The sequence below is a fragment of the Xyrauchen texanus genome, chromosome 34 (genome assembly GCF_025860055.1).
Source record: "Xyrauchen texanus isolate HMW12.3.18 chromosome 34, RBS_HiC_50CHRs, whole genome shotgun sequence".
NCBI lineage: Eukaryota > Metazoa > Chordata > Actinopteri > Cypriniformes > Catostomidae > Xyrauchen > Xyrauchen texanus.
In genome coordinates, this window is record NC_068309.1 from 20,889,884 (window position 1) to 20,912,445 (window position 22,562).

General features: G+C 39.7%; 1 protein-coding gene across 3 annotated transcripts in view; it reads right to left on the bottom strand.

The window, feature by feature from the left end:
- Positions 1 to 22,562, bottom strand: part of nfrkb (nuclear factor related to kappaB binding protein) — a 29,705-nt gene that overhangs the window by 4,825 nt on the left and 2,318 nt on the right. Inside the window, exons 3-21 of one of the 3 annotated variants that reach the window (XM_052104577.1) lie at positions 20,974 to 21,175; positions 20,624 to 20,751; positions 20,364 to 20,535; positions 20,156 to 20,260; positions 20,008 to 20,081; positions 17,867 to 17,951; positions 17,579 to 17,750; positions 17,380 to 17,491; positions 8,984 to 9,110; positions 8,812 to 8,889; positions 8,379 to 8,458; positions 8,257 to 8,303; positions 8,090 to 8,150; positions 7,760 to 7,934; positions 6,652 to 6,758; positions 6,444 to 6,567; positions 1,181 to 1,260; positions 834 to 1,042; positions 108 to 384 (exon numbers count right to left, since the gene is read on the bottom strand). In XM_052104577.1, the coding sequence (XP_051960537.1) occupies positions 108 to 384; positions 834 to 1,042; positions 1,181 to 1,260; positions 6,444 to 6,567; positions 6,652 to 6,758; positions 7,760 to 7,934; positions 8,090 to 8,150; positions 8,257 to 8,303; positions 8,379 to 8,458; positions 8,812 to 8,889; positions 8,984 to 9,110; positions 17,380 to 17,491; positions 17,579 to 17,750; positions 17,867 to 17,951; positions 20,008 to 20,081; positions 20,156 to 20,260; positions 20,364 to 20,535; positions 20,624 to 20,751; positions 20,974 to 21,175 (2,415 nt within the window). Of the gene's footprint in view, positions 1 to 107; positions 385 to 833; positions 1,043 to 1,180; positions 1,261 to 6,443; positions 6,568 to 6,651; positions 6,759 to 7,759; positions 7,935 to 8,089; positions 8,151 to 8,256; positions 8,304 to 8,378; positions 8,459 to 8,811; positions 8,890 to 8,983; positions 9,111 to 17,379; positions 17,492 to 17,578; positions 17,754 to 17,866; positions 17,952 to 20,007; positions 20,082 to 20,155; positions 20,264 to 20,363; positions 20,536 to 20,623; positions 20,752 to 20,973; positions 21,176 to 22,562 lie in introns of all 3 variants that reach the window. The other 2 variants (XM_052104576.1, XM_052104575.1) reach the window with 2 other exon arrangements.

A 22,562-nucleotide genomic window follows, 5' to 3' on the forward strand; every position in this document is an offset into this window, starting at 1 on the left:
GAACAATAATTTGAGCAACGTATTTAAACTGGACAGCTCATATATGCTGTGTGTTTATAAGGAAATATTACAATTTACCAACTCTGTGGTAAGATGCTAGGGCAAACCTGCGTGATGCTCTTGCCATGGGCCACAGTGACGGGCACCCTGATGTGATGAGGACTCTGGTGCACTAATGTTGTTGGCTGTCCTGCAGAGGAGACAGGAAGACCAGATTGGGCAGTGACTACTCGCACCTGAGGCAGAGAACCAGAGGCAGCCGAGTGTGCCACTACCCGGGTTGCAGGCTGAGCTGAGGCCTGCTGGGACACCTGTGGACCAGGCTGACTGGCAGACAGCAGTGTTCCTAACTGAGGCATGGAGGGAGGGGACACCAACAGGACACTATGGGCCAAAAGAGAGGATCCGATTAGGACCTTGAAAATCTTGGGACATAAACATAGTAATACAGCTGAACATTGTGTCTTATTTGTAGGTACAAAAGGTTTATGAGAAAAAATGCAAACATTAAATTAATTCACCCAAAAATAAAAAGTCTGTCATCATTTACTCACCATCAGAGATGTGAAGCAGAATGTTAGACTCAATCACATTCACTTATTTGATATTAATTTTATATGATTGATATTGTTATTATTACATCTTTTTCATCCAATGAAAGTGGATGGTGACTGAAATAGGCTAACATTCTGCATAATATTTCCATTTATGTTTCACAGATAGTATTTCAGTGAACTACCCCTTTAATATAAAAGACATAATATCTTCTGGGTTGGTTCTTAAGGGATTTTTTTTTTTTTTTAATTACTTAGGCTAGTTTTCAGTCTACTCACCTGGGACTAGATTTGACAGGCTCTGGTGTGCCTACTTTAGTTGGTGTGGCTGCTGTAGGAGGTAGGGGCAATTTGGGGGTTCCGGGGGTGTTTGGTGTGGGTGGTGGTTGGGGTAAGCTGGCAGCTGCATTGTTGACCCCTTCACTTCCTGAGCTCTGACCCACCTCTGCAGAACCATTCTTACTGCCTGGCTCCTTACCGGCTGCCTTCTATAGTACACACAAACACACCCACAAACATAAACAGCTGATGCAAATCTTCATGAAGTTACAGTGTTTTACATGTCAAATGAGTGTGTGGCAGACCACAGGTGACTAAAGTTTTTGTTGACATGTTGCTGAACTTACAGGTTTGGGTGCCGGTTTTGGCTTCTGTTGCAGAGCTTTCTTGGCTTTGGCAGCTGCTGCCTGGGCCTGGTGTATCCTCTCTGATTAAAGAGAGATTATCACATGTAGTATCTGATTTGTTTAACAGCTAAGGGCTAAGACAGCTAAATCACAGTGTTTCATAATCAAGAACAGCAGCATCATTTTGAAATGTTTAACTGAAAGGCTGTATTGGATGTACAGTACAACAAGATTCTGAGATTCCATATATTTAAAACATACCATCATTTTGCAAACTTCAGTAATGTCGATGAGTAAAAAAGGGTCCTCTTTTAAGTAATAAAGGTCATGCTTCCAAGTTCAGATTTCTCTGTTATTATTAATATTTTTTTATGTCCATAAAAATTTTGTAAGTTATTGTTGTGGTTTTCTTCACCAACATTTATTGTTTATATTCAGGAATATTTTGAGGATATTTTTGGAATTGATGCATACCTTGACTCATGATGAATAGGGGTGGGTAAAAATATCAGTCTTCATATCTTAATTTGAATGATCTCTATATAGATTTTTAAATCCTAAGATTTATCTTTTACTGCGCAAGTTTATGCGCAACCCTCTACTACAATGAGGAAATCTTTCGCATTTTCAACCAAAATTTGCACTATGTGACAAAAATTTATATATTTGGCAACTGGCTGGTAAATGTTTACATTTCACTTACCAGTAATAGTGTAGTATAGTGGTGGAGTATTCAGCAGCGATATCTTTTCACTGTGTGTTAAATGTTGTTCTGTATGTGTCCAAAGACAAGATCCATGCAACCCATTTGTCATTAAATAATGTCTCTTTTAATACCCTATCAGTTCTTTACTACCAGTTGTTGATTAAAAAAAACAACAAAAAAAAAAAACCATGTAATTCTAATCATGCATAACACAAATGAGATAAAGCCATTTGAGTCCTCTCTACAGACACTCTTTACAGAAATGTTGGTTTTTAAAGAGACAGGTTTTAGCATGTGTTCAACAAATCAATGACAATACTTGTAAATGGTATAAATTATGCAATAAACAAGTGATAATACAAAAATAATACAAAAACATAGTACAAAAAATTATATATGAAATATAATATCTTCTTTATTAATTGAATACATTGATTTGTTCATTTTTAATAAGCCAAAATGTGACCTTTTGTACCTAGTTAGAAGGTCTCCTGTATACACTGCCTATCCAAAAAAAAAAAAGTCGCCGTTTGGATTTAAACAAGTAGATACTTAAGAGCCTATGATTGGATCATTATTGCAGTGATTAATGTTTCAGCTGACAACAGTTCTTTTAACCCTAACTGATGCAGTGAGTAGCTTCTCATTTCTTAAAAACTATGTTGGAAGACATATCCCATGGTTGTGGAAAATAGGTTACTGTGTTTCACAAGGGGGAAATGATTGGCCTGCATCAAGCAAAGAAAACAACTAAGGAGATAGCTGAAAGCACTGGAATTTGGTAAAGAACTGTCCAACGCATTATTAAAACCTGGAAGGATTGTGATGAACCATCAGCTTCGTGGAAGAAATGTGGGTAGAAAAAAATCTTGAAAGATCGTGATCGAAGATCACTAAAACGCTTGAAGTCACATTGTTAAAAACATCGACAGTAGAACTCACCACTGTGTTTAATAGTGAAAGTAGCATTTCCACATGCACAATGCGACGAGAATTTACAGGATTAGGACTAAATAGCTGTGTGGCCACAAGAAAGCCACTTGTTAGTGAGGCTAACCAGAAAAAAACTACTTAAATTTGCTAGGGAGCATAAAGATTGGACTGTGAAGCAAATGGAAAAAGATCATGTGGTCTGATGAGTCCAGATTTACCCTATTCCAAAGCAATGGGTGCAACAGGGTAAAAGGGAAGTGCATGAAGCGATGCACGTGTCATGCATAGAACCCACTGTTCAAGCCTCTGGAGGCAGTGTTATGATCTGGGGTTGCTTCAACTGGTCAGGTCTAGGCATAGCAACGGCAATACAATTTAGTAAACTGACTACCTGAATGTACTGAATGACCAGGTTATTCTTTTCAGTGGATTTTTCCTTCCATGACTGCATGGGCTGAATGACAATGCCAAGATTCATCGGGTTCATCAGCACCAGGCCCACATGGTGCAACGAAAGAAGCAGGAACACTATTTGAGGTGCTCCTTCAGGCCCAAGCAGAGGACTGGAGGGTGTTGCGGAGCTTGTTGCCCCAGGAGGGGGCTTCCATTTCGACCCTGGCAGCAGCGAGCACACACGTGATGCTCGCTATAATGGGAGCTCTGGATGACTTGGAAGCATTCCTGGAGCTGTTCGAGTACATGGCCAGAGTGCAGAAATGGCCACCAAAGCAATGGCCGGACCATCTCTTGCCACTGCTGACCGGGGAGACACAACCTGCTGCCCCAGAAGTTCCGGTCGCCAACCTCCTGGACTTTGCCGACTTAAGGAAAGCCATCCTGCAATGGGTCGGCCACAGTCCGGAACAACACAGTCAGTGGTTTCACAACTTGACACTGAGCAAGGCCGGCCATTTGCCTTTGCACAACAGCTCCGTGATGCTTGCCAACAGTGGTTGCTGGCTGAGGAGGTAGGCAAAGCCAACGATGCCATCATCCTCATGGTGCAGGAACGGTTCGTCTCCCGGCAGCCGAGGGAAATTGCGGAGTGGGTCCGGTGCCACCATCTGCCGTTGCTGGATGAAGCAATCCAGCTGGCTGAAGACCATACAGCGGTATATCCAGGGGCCAGCGAGCCCTCTTCTCTCTCTCTCCCATCCCCTTACCATCATTCAGTTCCCCGGAAACAGGGAACTCCCTTACTAAAACTGTTTCCCTGTTCCCAGGGGTTGTTCATCCCATTGGCTTCCCCTAACCCTCTCTGTTCTCCCCCACAAGCTGGTGAATCCACTGTGTCGGAGTGAAGTCTGGGCCGGTCCGCTGGAGCTGCGGGGAACCTGGGCATTTCCAGGACCAATGCCCCACAATGGAGGTGGAGACATTGGTCCAGGTCCCCGACACACTACAGGCTGCCCCCGATCGAGTAGGAGTGTACTGGATACCTGGGAGTATAAAGGGGGTTACATTTCAAGCTTTTTTTGGATTCAGGTTGTAATCAAACCTCCATTCACCAAAGCTTGATTCAGTCCAAGGCTTTGGAAATATTAAGGCATTCACCGGATGTCCGCAGGTGGTTTATCAACTGGTGACTCTGCCGGCCACCCCAAGAGCACCATTGCACCCCCTTCCATTGATCGAGGTCCCCTTCGAATGAATTGGTATGGACCTCGTCGGACCATTAAAGCTCCCATGTCCCATGAAAAAACTGAATTTTCCACACCGTTTGGCTAACGTACAGATACGTTTCAGCGGTTCATGGACAGAATCGCCAGGCCACATTCCGCTGCCTATCTAGATGACATCATTATATACAGTAATGATTGGCAGCAGCACCGGCAGCATCTGAGGACTGTCCTGAAGTCTTTGAGATGGGCGGAACTCATGGCAAACCCTAAGAAGTGTGCAATTGCATAGGTCAAATTATGGTATCAGGGCTTCCACTTGGGTCATAGACAGGCACGGTCACAAATTGATAAGACCACAGCAATTGCAGCTTGCCCGAGACCTAAGACCAAAGAGGTGAGACAGTTCCTGGGGATGGCTGGCTATTATCGTAGGTTTGTGCTTAAGATTCGCCAGTCACTAGCCCGCTGACTGATCTTATTAAAAAGGGGGCACCAGATCCGGTCCAGTTGATGGAGCCATGTCACTCTGCGGCGGGCCATAATTGCACTTTCCTGATTTCTCTCTCCATTTTATCTTGCAGATGGATGCATCAGACAGGGGGTTGGAAACGGCACTGTCCAGATGGTGGAAGGGGAGGAACGCCCTGTGCTGAACTTTCGACGCAAGCTCTCGATGAGAGAGACTAAGCACAGCACAATTGAGAAGGAATGTTTGGCCATCAAGTGGGCTGTCCTCACCCTTCAGTACTATCTGTTGGGATGTGCTTTCACCCTCTGTTCGGACCACACCACGCTCCAGTGGCTCAATCACCCGTTGGTATCTAGCTCTCCAGCAATTTAAGTTTGAGGTATTCCACAGTCCGGGGGGCGCAGATGGCTGTTGCGGATTTCCTCTACAGGAATGGGGGGAGTAAGTGACAGGCCTAATAGCTCCCCGGCCTGAGTCGAGCGATGGGGGTATGTGGTGATGGGGCGTGGCCAAGCAACGTCTGTGGAGATCGAGGCCGAGAGAGTGAGTACAATAAGGATCGACACCAGTGGGAAAATCAACTCTAACAGCTGTTTTGTGTTTGCAGTGAGAGTAGAGGGATCTGAACGGCAATCCAGACCGCCGGAGGGAGAAAGAGAGACATACAAGCCTGACTGTGCATGTGATCAGCAGTGCTGAAAAGCAATTAGTGTATGTATACTGATAAGTATCAAAACTAAAGAATTACAAAAATTGTTCATCTGACCACTGCTCCCTCCTTGAGAGAATAAAATAACTTTTTCACACAGTGAAAACAGTATTAGCTGGGAGATAATTTATCTCATATGCAAGCAAGAAGGACATTATAAATAAAATATACCTAAATTAATAAAAACCGAAATCGAATCGAGCGCTTGTGAATCGAAATCGAATCTGTATCAATACTCAGCCCTAGTGATGACCATTTAATCCTAAATGTTATAATCAATGAATTGATATCTGTTAAAACTACAACCATGCTTGATTCAAATATGGGCCTTATCTGCCCATTATTCAAATATTGGGTAAATTCCTTTTATATGACATGCAAATCTATTGTGCATTTTTAACATTCTTCCCACTTTGTTTGTATTTGTATGCAATTGCATTGAGTTCATTGTCGGAGGCTTAATTAATTTGTTGATTAAAGTATTGATTTTTGTATCAACAAGAGCCACATTTTTATTATTGAGCCAACCCTAGGAACAACTCTTATTTAATCCATCTCATCCTCTTCATAACTTTTCTTAAACATATTTACAAACATCAGCATATATGGAAACCTGATACGGCCTTCTCAGCGCTAAACCTGTCCTACTAGTCTGGCATGTGTACATTACAGCTGTACAAGAGCTACATTAGTGTGCTGTGTCAACACTAACAGGAACTCATTCTTTCTCATGATCTGCTTAATGCTTGTGGCAATGAAACCCTTTTTGTGACAAGACTGACTGTTTGCACAATGCACGTGCAGCACTGTATAGAGTTGCTTACCAAACTCCTCCTGGCACCTGTCCCTGTGGAGGTAGATCCACAGCTTGCGGCCGATGTCGTATTTCACGCAAGGATCTTTCTCGTAATGGAGACGGTCAAGGGCACCACTTACCACCGTGTTTACCTACAAAAAAGACAAAGCGGATGACTATGACAGTGACTAATATGTTATAAGGGTATTTATGACAACATGAATTGTGTGTTTGACCTGTGCACTGGTGACATCAGGGGCTAGGAACTGAGAGTCCTTGAGTAATTCACAGATCTCCGCTCTGGTACCTTCTCCATTAGGCAGCCTGGCAGCAGCATCCCTCACTGTGTGATACAAACAGAAATCACAAGGACAAACCTGTTTTTTCTCTATATGACCTCAATTTAAAAATATGAATACTTTCAGATCTGATATTTCTTTCTGAGAGTTCTTGAATGAATTGATATTATTTAGAGTAGGGTTTCCAAAACTGGAGGTCACGACTCCCACCAAGTCTACTTGATTTTAGGGGAACTGTTTATGATTTCACTTGTAGCCACAATCAATGCATATTTCCTAAAAATTTACTTATGAAAAGTTAACTTTTGTTAGCAGAAAAGAGAAGAATAATGTGTTGTTAAAAAAGGAAACATTCCACACTATTTTTTAATAGTTAGTCAATGTACACATCCCTTAGACAAGCAGTTTTTAGCATCTCATTCCATGTTGTCAAGATGCTGCATTATAAGTTAGAAAAATGTATCGACTCTCCTGTATTCTGTTGTGCTCCGCATAGATTGTTTTAAAAGCAAGAACATGTTGTGTTTTAATGGCCCCTAATACACGCCCAAAGCTAAATAACATACAGAATATTGCTCCTGTATGAAAAAGAAAATCTGCTGTTTGTTTTCAGACTGAAAGAATGCAATGACATTTGCTATCTTTAGAAAGGATTGTTATGTCAGATTTAATTTTAAAGAAATGCACACGGATCCTGGAAAAGATTCAATTCCATTTAATTGAATATGTTAATAATAACATGTCAATGTGCAATTTAAGTACATTTACACGAATATGCTTTGATCTCAAAATATTTTTTTGTTATAAACACATATACAAAAGTTTGCTTGATTCTATTAAATAAAATGTGTGGATGTGTGCATAAAATTAAGTGCCATTTTGAATGGGTGGAGAGGTTGTGAAGCATCTGACTTGTAAAAAAGGGATCCACTGAGAAAAAGGTCGGGAACCACTCGTTTCGAGGAACTGACACCAAAAACAGCAGGAAAACAGGCCCTGATTTACTAAACAAAACTGCATTTCTTAAAGAGCACCCAATAGTTACCAAGAGACAGTATGGTGACATAGGCTGGTCGGTCTGATCGCAGTAAAGAGTGCTCTCGTGCTTTATTGAGTGATGTCTCCTTGTCGAAAACTCCCTTGACTGGTCCCACCACAGACTCAAAGCCATGCATTCGGTAAGTGAAGGCTTTGTGTGGCTGATCATAACGTTGCTGCTCCTGTTACACAGACACACTTCTGAGAAACAGAAATAATAGACTACATTCCACAAGCACTGCAACAATGTGGTTGACAACACGCCTCCTTGGTTAAAAAACAAATACATTTTTCAACTTGTCAGCCAAAACATGGTATGTGCTCAATTGGCACTAACCTGCTCTTGAAAAACATGCCTTTCTTCTCCTGTACTAGGCCTCACCACATAGTCTGTCCAACTAATAAAAAGTAGAACAAACATCATGAAGTAAAAAGAAATATTTGTATTGAAGTTTGATGATAATTGTGTTAAGTAAACACACTGAAGGCCACAGTCAAACTCACACTCTTGGAGTTGGAGGAGTCAGTTCTGCAGTTTCCTCCCCCTCCTGCTGTAAAGCAAACACAGAATGAGAAATGGAGGAGTGTGTCTTGTTACTTAGAAAAGCGTGGAAGCTGTTCAATACCTTGATGACCATGTGATCCTTTGATTCCAGCCACAACTGGCACAAGGCACTCAGATCTTTGTCTCCATCCTGACTTGGGCCTGTACAGAAAATTATAAAGAAAAGCTTTGGACACACTTGAATGAATTTAAGGTTCTCATGATCTTAAAAACTTTTTTGATCTATATTCTTATGCTCTTATGCTTTACTTTTTTAAACAAAGAGAAATTCTGTCTACATATGCAAAATTGTAAGTAGGTGTGTCTAAACTTTTGACCATGTACATAAAATGTGTTTGAGAAAGTATATCTGCTTTGTTTGACCTTTCTGTAAAGCACTTGCAGAATACAATGGAAGACGTCAGACTTGTGAAAGAAAATTACAGTACATGTAACCTTCAATAACTCAGTAGCTGATATTTCAAGGATAAGAAATAATATAGGGATCATCTTACCCAACCATTTCCATTGCTGGGAGAGTTCTATGAATTCCACTAAAGGTGTGAAACCACTGGGCAGAGCAAACACACCAGCTGCAGAAAAATAGAAATATCAATCAAAAATCTGAATCAATACAGATTGGTTGCAGTGAACCATAACCTTTCATCAGAAATTATTCAGGCTCACATTTGCTTTCTCCAGCTAAAAACTGTAGAGCAGGCATGACCAACTCTGACCAGCAGAGGGCCATAGAGAACCAGGAGTTGAGTGTGCTGGCTGGGGATGACTGCCACTGCTGGACTTTCTCCTCCATCTGTATGACACAATAAGGACAATCACAACACCCTGTTCTATCTGGTTGAATAAAATATAGCTGGTGCAATACTAAACCACACACTAGGGCAGAATTATCAAAAATACATGTAAATATATTCAATATACATCAACACTCAATGTAATTCTAAATAGTTAAATATTTGCTCAGATTGCTTAGAGGTTTTTTTCAATTCAAATAAACAGCCATTGTTGCCAAGTAGACTCTAAATATTTCATTGAAGCAGTAAAATAAGGTAATAAATCTTATTAAAAATAATAAATGGATGTTTTCCACACTGTTTTTATTTCTCTCATTAAATTAACATTAAAACAAGAAATACATTTAGCCTAGTACATTTCATTAATATGCAGCAATATAAAAATACATAGCAAAATAAATGCCTTGGCAGAGATTTCCATGAGCTTTTTTGAGTGATGATACAAACAAGTCTGAACAGCCAATTTGAACAAATTAATAGAAATAAATTGAAATTTCCAAACCTATCTGTACTTTTTGCATATGAAGTTTAAATCAGGGATGCTATTAGAACATCTCAGACACAAAACAAGCCAACTGGGATGTTTTTGTTTTTTGGAAACTTAATGCCCAAATAAAAAGCTAAATAAAACCATTGAGATATAAATATATAATTAATGATAATACTTTCTATGAAGCCCATATTTATATGGCATTTTAAAGGCTTTATACATGCATTACACTCTATTCATAATATCTCATAATACACCTTATAATAAGTTATAACTAAAGTAATAATACATTATAAGACTTTCCCTATTCATAATTATACTTGGAGTATAATGCATTAAACACAAGCAACATCCAATGTTAACGCAGCAGAAGCCAATCAAATTATTCTTATAAGTGCTGTATAGTGTAAAAAGGCCTTTTGACTGATGACATGATCATATGGCTTTGCCTGCTTTAAATAAAGTTACCAACGTAAAATCTTCTTATAAACAGCCATAACATAAACTTATTACATACAATACATTACAAGTCAAACTTACAAGTTATTTATTAAATAAGTCTCCAAATAATATGTAATAAATACATACACACACTGGAGGCCAAAAGTTTGGAATAATATACAGATTTTGCTGTTATGAAGGAAATTGGTACTTCAATTCACCAAAGCGGCATTCAACTGATCACAAAGTATAATCAGGATATTACTAATGTAAAAAAACATGGTACTAGAAAATCACTTGACATTATATCACACACAGCTGAAAGCTATTTGGTTTGTTAAATGAAGCTTAACGTTGTCTTTGTGTTTGTTTTTGAGTTGCCACAGTATGCAATAGACTGGCATGTCTAAAGGTCAATAGTAGGTCAAAAACATGTCTTAAGGTCAAAAATTTAAAAAAGAAACCACTTTCTCTAGAAACTCATCAGTCAATAATTTTTTTAAGGAATGAAACCTATGCAATGCTTGAAATTGCCCAAAAACTAAAGATTTCATACAAAGGTGTACACTACATTCTTTAAAGACAAAAGACAAATGGCACTAACAAGGACAGAAAGAGATGTGGAAGGCCAGATGTACAACTAAACAAGAGGAGATGTACATCAGAGTCTCTAGTTTGAGAAATAGACGTCTCACATGTCCTCAATTGACAGCTTCATTGAATTCTACCCGCTCAACACCAGTTTCATGAACAACAGTAAAGAGGAGACTCAGGGGGCAGACCTTATGGGAAGAATTGCATGAAAAAAGACACTTTTGAAAAAAAATTGGGCAAAGAAACAGACATTAGGCAACAGATAATTGGAAAAGAGTCTTATGAATCTTAACCACATTGAGCTTGTGTGGGATCAGCTTGACTGTAAGGTGCGTGAGAAGTGCCTAACAAGACAGCCACATCTATAGTAAGCGCTACAGGAAGCGTGGGGTGAAATGTCACCTGAGTATCTAGACAAACTGACAGCTAGAATGCCAAGAATCTGCCAAGCTGTCATTGCTGCAAGTGGAGGATATTTTGATGAAAACTACTTGAAGTAGTTTTTTTTTTCAAATTGTAATAGTAATGTTTCACGTTATTAATGTCCTGACTATTGTGATCAGTTGAATGTCACTTTGGTGAATAAAAGTACCAATTTCTTTACATAAAGAGGAAAATGTGTACATCTGTACGTGATTGTGTTTGTGTATATGTATATATATATATATATATATATATATATATATATATATATATATATATATATATACACACACACACACACACACACACACACACACACACACACACACACTCACCTAAACGATTATTAGGAACACCTGTTCAATTTCTCATTAATGCAATTATCTAATCAACCAAATCACATGGCAGTTGCTTCAATGCATTTAGGGGTGTGGTCCTGGTCAAGACAATCTCCTGAACTCCAAACTGAATGTCAGAATGGGAAAGAAAGGTGATTTAAGCAATTTTGAGCGTGGCATGGTTGTTGGTGCCAGACGGGCCGGTCTGAGTATTTCACAATCTGCTCAGTTACTGGGATTTTCACGCACAACCATTTCTAGGGTATACAAAGAATGGTGTGAAAAGGGAAAAACATCCAGTATGTGGCAGTCCTGTGGGCTGAAAATGCCTTGTTGATGCTAGAGGTCAGAGGAGAATGGGCCGACTGATTCAAGCTGATAGAAGAGCAACTTTGCCTGAAATAACCACTCGTTACAACCGAGGTATGCAGCAAAGCATTTGTGAAGCCACAACACGCACAACCTTGAGGCGGATGGGCTACAACAGCAGAAGACCCCACCGGGTACCACTCATCTCCACTACAAATAGGAAAAAGAGGCTACAATTTGCAAGAGCTCACCAAAATTGGACAGTTGAAGACCGGAAAAATGTTGCCTGGTCTGATAAGTCTCGATTTCTGTTGAGACATTCAGATGGTAGAGTCAGAATTTGGTGTAAACAGAATAAGAACATGGATCCATCATGCCTTGTTACCACTGTGCAGGCTGGTGCTGATGGTGTAATGGTGTGAGGGATGTTTTCTTGGCACACTTTAGGCCCCTTAGTGCTAATTGGGCATCGTTTAAATGCCACGGCCTACCTGAGCATTGTTTCTGACCATGTCCATCCCTTTATGGCCACCATGTACCCATCCTCTGATGGCTACTTCCAGCAGGATAATGCACCATGTCACAAAGCTCGAATCATTTCAAATTGGTTTCTTGAACATGACAATGAGTTCACTGTACTAAAATGGCCCCCACAGTCACCAGATCTCAACCCAATAGAGCATCTTTGGGATGTGGTGGAACGGGAGCTTCGTGCTCTGGATGTGCATCCCACAAATCTCCATCAACTGCAAGATGCTATCCAATCAATATGGGCCAACATTTCTAAAGAATGCTTTCAGCACCTTGTTGAATCAATGCCACGTAGAATTAAGGCAGTTCTGAAGGCGAAAGGGGGTCAAACACAGTATTAGTATGGTGTTCCTAATAATACTTTAGGTGAGTGTGTATATACAGTGAGGAAAATAAGTATTTGAACACCCTGCTATTTTGCAAGTTCTCCCACTTGGAAATCATGGAGGGGTCTGAAATTGTCATCGTAGGTGCATGTCCACTGTGAGAGACATAATCTAAAAAAAAAAATCCAGAAATCACAATGTATGATTTTTTAACTATTTATTTGTATGATACAGCTGCAAATAAGTATTTGAACACCTGTCTATCAGCTAGAATTCTGACCCTCAAAGACCTGTTAGTCTGCCTTTAAAATGTCCACCTCCACTCCATTTATTATCCTAAATTAGATGCACCTGTTTGAGGTCGTTAGCTGCATAAAGACACCTGTCCACCCCATACAATCAGTAAGAATCCAACTACTAACATGGCCAAGACCAAAGAGCTGTCCAAAGACACTAGAGACAAAATTGTACACCTCCACAAGGCTGGAAAGGGCTACGGGGAAATTGCCAAGCAGCTTGGTGAAAAAAGGTCCACTGTTGGAGCAATCATTATAAAATGGAAGAAGCTAAACATGACTTGTCAATCTCCCTCGGACTGGGTCTCCATGCAAGATCTCACCTCGTGGGGTCTCAATGATCCTAAGAAAGGTGAGAAATCAGCCCAGAACTACACGGGAGGAGCTGGTCAATGAACTGAAAAGAGCTGGGACCACCGTTTCCAAGGTTACTGTTGGTAATACACTAAGACGTCATGGTTTGAAATCAACCATGGTTCCCCTGCTTAAACCAGCACATGTCAAGGCCCGTCTTAAGTTTGCCAATGACCATTTGGATGATCCAGAGGAGTCATGGGTGAAAGTCATGTGGTCAGATGAGACCAAAATAGAACTTTTTGGTCATAATTCCACTAACCGTGTTTGGAGGAAGAAGAATGATGAGTACCATCCCAAGAACATCATCCCTACTGTGAAGCATGGGGGTGGTAGCATCATGCTTTTGGGTGTTTTTCTGCACATGGGACAGGGCGACTGCACTGTATTAAGGAGAGGATGACCGGGGCCATGTATTGCGAGATTTTGGGGAACAACCTCCTTCCCTCAGTAAGAGCATTGAAGATGGGTCGAGGCTGGGTCTTCCAACATGACAATGACCCGAAGCACACAGCCAGGATAACCAAGGAGTGGCTCTGTAAGAAGCATATCAAGGTTCTGGCGTGGCCTAGCCAGTCTCCAGACCTAAACCCAATAGAGAATCTTTGGAGGGAGCTCAAACTCCGTGTTTCTCAGCGACAGCCCAGAAATCTGACTGATCTAGAGAAGATCTGTGTGGAGGAGTGGGCCAAAATCCCTCCTGCAGTGTGTGCAAACCTGGTGAAAAACTACAGGAAACGTTTGACCTCTGTAATTGCAAACAAAGGCTACTGTACCAAATATTAACATTGATTTTCTCAGGTGTTCAAATACTTATTTGCAGCTGTATCATACAAATAAATAGTTAAAAAATCATACATTGTGATTTCTGGATTTTTTTTTTAGATTATGTCTCTCACAGTGGACATGCACCTACGATGACAATTTCAGACCCCTCCATGATTTCTAAGTGGGAGAACTTGCAAAATAGCAGGGTGTTCAAATACTTATTTTCCTCACTGTATATATATATATATATATATATATATATATATATATATATATATATATATATATACACACATACATACATACATATATAAGGCTGTCGATTTAACGCATTGATTCAGTGCGATTCATTTTATTAAAAATAAAGCGTTAAAAAAGTTTACGCAATTAATCGCAATGAAGAAAACAACCATCCAGCAGACAGCACAATACAAACATGCGTTACGTTCTTGCATTCAAAAAACTTGATGGAGAGCAAATTCGAACTTGAAGGAATCTCAAGATGGATTCTAAGTATTAAACTATATTTAACTTGACACAGTGACCTAAAAATGTTATGTTTATACGCAAGGCACCTGAGACGCTACACAAGCATGTCTGACGCAGGTGTAAATTGACGGGTCCTTAAACAAGCCATCATAATAAATCTCGAACTGATTGACAAATTCACTTGCGAAATGGATTGCTGTGAACTGTATGCCAATGATTGGCTTATGATCAATAATATGGTAGTAAACAATACATTGTATTCTAAAGCCGCTTTTTGTATTGTCCTATCAATGATTAACTCTTCTGCCATAAATGTAATACATTTTAATTATCTGAATATTTTTTATATATATACATTTTTTTATATTTAAAGATAACTATGTATAATTTCATCATTATATATTGAATTATTGTTATATGAGGGGCTTTCTCAGCAAATATTTGTTTATGCGATTAATCGCAACACCGTGTAATTAATTTGCTTAAATGTTTTAATCTATTGACAGCTCTAATATATATATATACATATACATACATACACATATACACATATATATATATATATACACACATACATACATACATATATATACACACACACACACTTGAAGTCAGAAGTTTATATAAACTTCGGCTGAAGTCATTAAAAACATTTTTAACCACTCCACAGATTTAATAATAGCAACCTATAGATTTGGTAAGTTGTTAAGGACATCTACTTTGTGCATGGCATGAGTAATTTTACCAACAATTGTTTACAGACAGATAGTTTAACTTTTAATTGACTATATCAAAATTCCAGTGGGTCAGAACTTTACATGCACCAAGTTAACTGTGCCTTTAAGCAGCTTGGAAAATTCCAGAAAATTATGACAAGCCTTAAGACAAGTAGCCAATTAGTTTCTGATAGGAGGTGTGCTGAATTGGAGGTGTACCTGTGGATTAATTTTAAGGCCTGTATTCAAACTCAGCGCCTCTTTGCTTGACATCATGGGAAAATCAAAATAAATCAGCCAAGACCTCATAAAACAAATTAAGGACTCCATTAGTCTGGTTCATCCTTGGGAGCAATTTCCAAATGCCTGAAGGTACCACGTTCATCTGTACAAACAATAGTATGCAAGCATAAACACCATGGAACCATTCAACTATCATACCACTCAGGAAGGAGACACATTCTGTCTCTTAGAGATGAATGTAGTTTGGTACGAGAAGTGCAAATTAATCCCAGAACAACAGCAAAGGACCTTATGAAGATGCTGGATGAAACGGGTAGACAACTATCTATATCCACAGTAAAACGAGACCTATATCGACATAACCTGAAAGGCTGTTCATCAAGGAAGAATCCAATGCTCCAAAATCAGCACTCGGACGCTTCAATGTGTGTATCACTCCACTTGTGTTCGTGCCATTCTAAACTAAAGTGTAAGAGCCATGCAGATGCGTTAAGTGCTATCTGTCTCTTTACATTTAATTTTGTGACATTACATATTTTAGCCAGCAGGTGGAGGAAAAATACCCTTTTTATGTGTAATAAGTTGGTGATGTGAAGTCATCGTCAGCCAGTGTTTATATTCAACAGCGCTCTCTGATTGCTCGTATTACTACTACACTACTGAATCTAGGAAATAACTTTAAACTAAAAACTTCAGCATTAAGGCTCATCACAGCTGCAAGACACAACAGACTGATTACTTACACAAACTCAAGGCGCTTACCTCTTCCCAGACTTTCCACATTGGAAAGAAAATACTGTTCAAAATGGCAGAGGAGATTGCAGTTTCTATAGTGAAAGACTCTTGCGCACCAGCTCCCATGAAATAGAGAGGAATACCCCTGCTTGGATGGCTATATTTCCACTGAGGAAATAGGATGACTTTCACCAAAATGACATTACCTTCAGAAAGCTGACTAACAGACTACAGCATCATCAACAGGCTAACGCACACGCTCCATCGCTCCATCTCTCACACAGACACACATTCTCATTTCTCCAATAACATGTTAGAAACAGACCAGGCCATGGTACTAGTAGCTCTAAAGTGATGTTTTTGAGAGGCTTGGGATACATCATTTGTTTTGAACCAGCAATGGCAGATTCTGATCCATGGTGTAAGCAAGTAGTTCCATGCACATATGCATTTTTTTATGACCATCCTCAGTTTTTCCTCATTTGTTTTAAATGTACTTGTTCATTGAACTTTTGTATAGACAGTAAGCAATATCACACATGCTATATGACCCTATATCAGCACTGGTGTAATCGGCCATATCCATATGTAGGGCCATATCGCACTCTTGCTCGTGTGACATAAAAAAAGAAAAAATATATATATATATAAAACAAAATACATTATAACTTCTGCAGATAAAAGTGGATGTTGCTTGTGTTATAATGCAATATACACTAAGCTATAACTATGAAAAGGTAAGTATCATAATGTATTTTAATTGTGGTTACAATTATTTATGAGAAGTTATAACTTATTATAAGATGTATTGAGACTGTGACAGTGCGGATGGCGGGGCCAGGTCGTGATTTTATACACCCTTATCAGGCTAATTAAGCCTCTGTGGATGGTGGTGAGAGAGAGAGAGAACGTTTACGGGCAGTTGACCATCATGTGTGTGTGTCTTTTGTTTAAGTTTTTCATAACAATATTATTTCTATTGTCAAGCCGGTTCCCGCCTCCTCCTTTCCATTGAATAATTGCATTATAAATATGGGCTTCATAGAAAGTGTTACCAAATTAATATTATAAGTTTACAATATCACTAGCAAAATCATTGAGAGTATATCATGAAAATTGTATATATCTCCCAGCCATATACACATTTTAGCAATAATTTTTATCTTCAATTTTCCCTTCAAAATGTAGCATAACATAAAATGGGGGTAAACGTACCACAGAGCATGTCGCTAGGCCTTCAAGCCTGAGGATGTCTTCAAGCAAATGAAAAAAGCTGATGGCAATCTCCTCCACTGTGTCAGGGCTGTTCTGGGACTCATCCATTGGCCTTGAGTGCAATGCGAGACAGATGAATACAGAATATTTAAAGGCTGAGAGTTCAAAGCAGTGTCTTTGGTACAGTAGAAATACTTACTCTTCTTTAACACATTGTGTAGGAGCAGTGGGGGTTTCAGTAAGCCCCGAGTTCATGGAAGCTGCTGATATCTGAACCTCACAGACCTCCTCCGGTTCCATTTTAATGGGCCGCATCTTTTTCTTCCGCCTCTCCTCCCTCATTTTCTTCTTAGGCAGTGCGAGGTCAAAGACTGCTAGAGCCCGAATAAACAGACACTGAACACATATTTTTTCAGCTGCTGCTATGATACATGCACCCAATTTCTGAGAGGCAACACTGAGAAAGCAGTGAGCTTATCATTCTTACTCGTAATGGATCCTTTTCTTCCAATATTGACTCGTGACATGATATCACCAAGATGGAGGTCGGAGGTCATGAGGTCAGGGTGATCCTAAAAATGACACCAAAAATGACTAATTATTATGACTCATAATATAATAATAATCATTATATACAGTACTGTGCAAAAGTCAAAAGCACATTAGGCGTTTCACAAAAAAATAAAGATGTTTTTTAATATTATTTCTTCGGTTTTATTTTGTCAACAGGATATATAAGCTTTAGATTTCAAAACATTCCTTTCGCAAATTGAAAAGTTTAGAAGTAGAACACAGAGTCTTGCTACAGATGGTAAAGACCCCAATGATCCCGGATCTTATCAACATAAGAGTACGTGTGGGATTAAATGAAGAAGACAGAAGCAATTGAAACATTGAATACATAGAACTCAAAGATGCTTAGAACAGCCTTTCTGCCAACAACCTTGAAAAACTGTGAACAAGTGGTGCTGTTATAAAGGCACAGGGTGGTCACACCAAATATTGATTTCGTTTTTTGTGTTTACTACACTTTGTATGAAGTTAATGGATGGAAAAAAAAAAAAAACTGTTCATAACATTATTTTTGAAAGCATTCTCACAATGCACATTTGTTTCACAACAACCTAAAACTTTTGAACAATACAGTATATATATCATAGTGTATATATATATATATATATATATATATATATATAGCCTTATTACAAAATGGATTAAATTAACTATTTTCCTCAAAATTCTACAAACAATACCCCATAATGACAACGTGAAAGAAGTTTGTTTGAAATCTTTGCAAATTTATCCCAAAAAAAAATGAAAAACAAATCACGTATACATAAGTATTCACAGCCTTTTCTCAATACTTCAAGCACCTTTGGCACCAATTACAGCCTCAATTCATTTTTGTGTATGAAGCTACAAGCTTGGCACACCTATTTTTGGCAGTTTCTCACATTCTTCTTTGCAGGACCTCTCAAGCTCCATCAGGTTGGATGGGGAGCGTCGGTGCACAGCCATTTTCAGATCTCTCCAGAGATGTTCAAAGATGTTTTCATCAAGGATGTCTCTGTACATTGCTGAATTCATCTCTCCCTTGATCCTGACTAGTCTCCCAGTTCCTGCCGCTGAAAAACATCCCCACAGCATGATGCTGCCACCACCATGCTTCACTGTAGGGATGGTATTGGCCAGGTGATGACTGGTGCCTGGTTTCCTCCAGACATGATGCTTGCCATTCAGGCCAAAGAGTTCAATATTTGTTTCTTAAGACCAGAGAATTTTGTTTCTCATGGTCTGAGAGTCCTTCAGGTGCCTTTTGGCAAACTCCAGGTGGGCTATCATGTGCCTTTTACTGAGGACAGTCCTTAATATGCATTCATTTTTCTTAAACACGATTAACACATTTACCGTTAATAGAGCATTAACCAGCACAAATACTTGTTGGAAGGGTGCAAACTTTGCAATGTGTCTGCCCGGAGTCATTATACTGACGCACACTTCACAACACACTCAACATAGCTTCAATGTTAGTGATAAAATTATGAAGAAAGGACCACTTAGTGCTTATTTGAGGTACTAAAGAGGCCAGACAGGACTTGTGATAGAAATCTAGTATTTTTTGTTTTTACTAAAGAAGCACACCAAGTCTTAACTATAACCAAAACGCAGAATAAGAGATTTTTGTCTGCAAGCGCTTTTCATGTGGAGTTGATGCCCTGATCGGAATCATGAACACGGATTCACAAATGTTGTAGAAAAGCGTATAGCCACAGTCTACCGGCAGATTATCATTGTGGAGGATGAGAGTTTACGAAATTTAATGCCCATTGCAATGAAAATGCAACCTATGTGGGGACTAGTTCTTCAAATTATTTAAACTCCCATTTAGACTTTGGGAAACATTTAATATCACTTGAGTTGGTGCTATTTTAGTGCATTTCTATCTATATACTGTGAAAGGCTTTGTTTTCAAAATGTTAATATAGCATTATATTATTACGCATTGCTTTTTGTTTTCTTCCTTAAGAAGAAAGTGTCAAATATGTGCATACGTGTGGTAAGTTAATTAAACACAATGTGATTAAAGTTATGCCTTAAGTCAATGAGTATAAAGCTCAGAAAACTTACTGGTTGTCGTTTTCTCTTCTCTTTGTGTCTGTGCAGCATTCCTCTGAGCTCCTTTTCACCCAGCTCAGGCTTGTCTGCATGGAAAGAAAAACATCATATTATTCTTATAACTTAATAAGTGGAAGAGTATTAAAAAGGTTGTACCGACCTCTGATTTTCATGTCCTGAGTGGAGAGGCTCGGTAGCACCCTGAGAGAGACAGTTGACGTTGAGGAGGAGGGTGACTGAGGGACAGGCAACCAAGAGGGTGTATCTGCTTACATAAATATAAAATTCTCCTTTGTAATCAACAGTAGTATTAACTCCAATCATCATGAATGCATAATTATGCTGTTTTCATGCTTCATCACACCCACCATCTTCATCAGATGACACATTACTGTCACCACACTCTGTCTTAACCTCTGTCATTATGTGACCCACTCGACGTCTGACCCTCTGCTCCAGCATCTCCTTGTGAGAGGGGGCAGGATACCGCCGTTTTACCGCCAGCTCAGGTCCACCACGTGCTGCCAAATCCAACAAATCCTACAATAAAAGACATAAAAAAGATACCATATTTTATAGATGGGTAACTCTGAAGAAGCTCTTCTGTGGTGTCTGTGATTTATTGTACCTTTCTGGAAACCAGGATCTGCTTTAGTAATTTGTGGTAGTACTGCTGAAGGGAGTAGATGTGTCTTTTTTTTTGAGAACTGGCACAAAGTTGTCTGTACTTGACCACCTCTGGGTTGAAGAAACCATCTAAGGAAAGACAAAAACAAAATTTACATTATGCTGTATATATAATGTTTATGAAACCAATTCAGTCCTTGATGCTGGTTGACTGGTCAATACAGTGCTCCAGCTGTGCTAAAATCCACAATAAAGAAACAGCTATGATGCAAAACACCTGTTAACTATATAACAGTGCACTAATATGATGCTTAAAAATCGATAATTTAGTATAAAGGGAAAGAGAGAAACCTCTGAAGAGTTTCTGGGCAATGTGCAAAGGGTTTCCAAAGAAGAAATTCTGGTTGTTAAACAGGTCACTGATGATGCTGTCCTGCTCTGAGGTGCTATTCTCGGAGAACTGGGGCAGGAGTTGACGAAGATGTGTCCGTTGAGCATCTGTCAGAACATCTGTCCATGTGCTCTCACTCATCACAGAGAAGAAAATCTCTGGCTGTGGAGACACATATGGTATACACATCTTAAGAAAGACAAGACAATATTAACTGGGAGGTTTGTATTCCTCATAATTATGATATTAGATGGCACCGCGGATGGCAGCCTCTGTGTTGAGTGCTCCAATTCTTTTGTTGTTTTTGACTGTGTCCTGTGTTTAGTAAAATTTTCCCAATCAGTTTCACCAGGGACAAACTGCTGAACATTCAGCAGCACATACCAGACAATCTTTTCCCGGTTTTTGACTATTCGGATGCTTTGGTGGACGTTTTGGTCAGAGGCGCAGCAGTGCTGTTCAAGAGACGCAGGTGAGGGAGACGAGCTGGCAAGTTGGTCATGCTCTGTCGGAGCGGCTTTCGAACAGCCCTGCCAAGTATTCATCTAGCAAATGCATAAATGTAAATGTAAAGAAGATGTGCTGTCCAAATTTGGAAGTCCTGGTAATCAGAAGGATGCTGGTTCGAGCCCCACAGCCACCACCATTGTGTCCTTGAGCAAGGCACTTAACTCCAGGTTGCTCCAGGGGGATTGTCCCTGTAATAAGGGCTCTGTAAGTCGCTTTGGATAAAAACGTCTGCCAAATGCATAAATGCTCTTTATTAACTGTAAGCCTTTCTACCCGCCGCAGGAGTTTTCTTAGTTTATTCTGGTGAGTGTTTATATCCCACCACACGTGTGTGTCGCGAATGCAGTGCTGCAACAGCTGGCTGATCAAATCACAGACATGGAACAACAATGCCCAGAATCACTTATTATTCTCGCCGATTTTAACAGAGCAAATCTCACCCATGAACTGCACAAATACATGATGGCCAGTCCGCCCCTGATAGGCCCCAAAGTGCGTCGGCCCACTGGGAAAATGCCCGGTATGCCAGATTATCAGTACAACCCTGACTGCAGGGAACCAACAACTGGCTGATGACTTGAATGTGTTCTACTATAGATTTGAAAAGCCCACTCTCACACCCGCTCTAACCTTCACTTCACACAAACACAAACACCTCCTGCAACCCCCCTCCTGCTACTCAAATGCACTTAAGATCTGTAAAGAAGGTGTAACGTGTTTTCTGAAAACCAAAAGACAAGGAAAGCACAGGGCCCAGACAGCATTTTTCACACTTGTCTAAAATCCTGTGTTAACCAGCTGGCCCCCATTTTCAAACCGATCTTCAATAGATTATTGGAGCAGTGTGAAGTCTGATGCTGCTTCAAATGCTCAATCATCATTCCTGTCCCAAAGAAACCAAAAATCACAAGACTTAATGACTACAGACCCATCGCCTTGACGTCTGTGGTCATGAATTCATTTGAGAGACTGGTGTTGGCCCCACTGAAGGACATCACTAGACCATTTCTAGATCCCCTTCAATTTGCTTATCGAACAA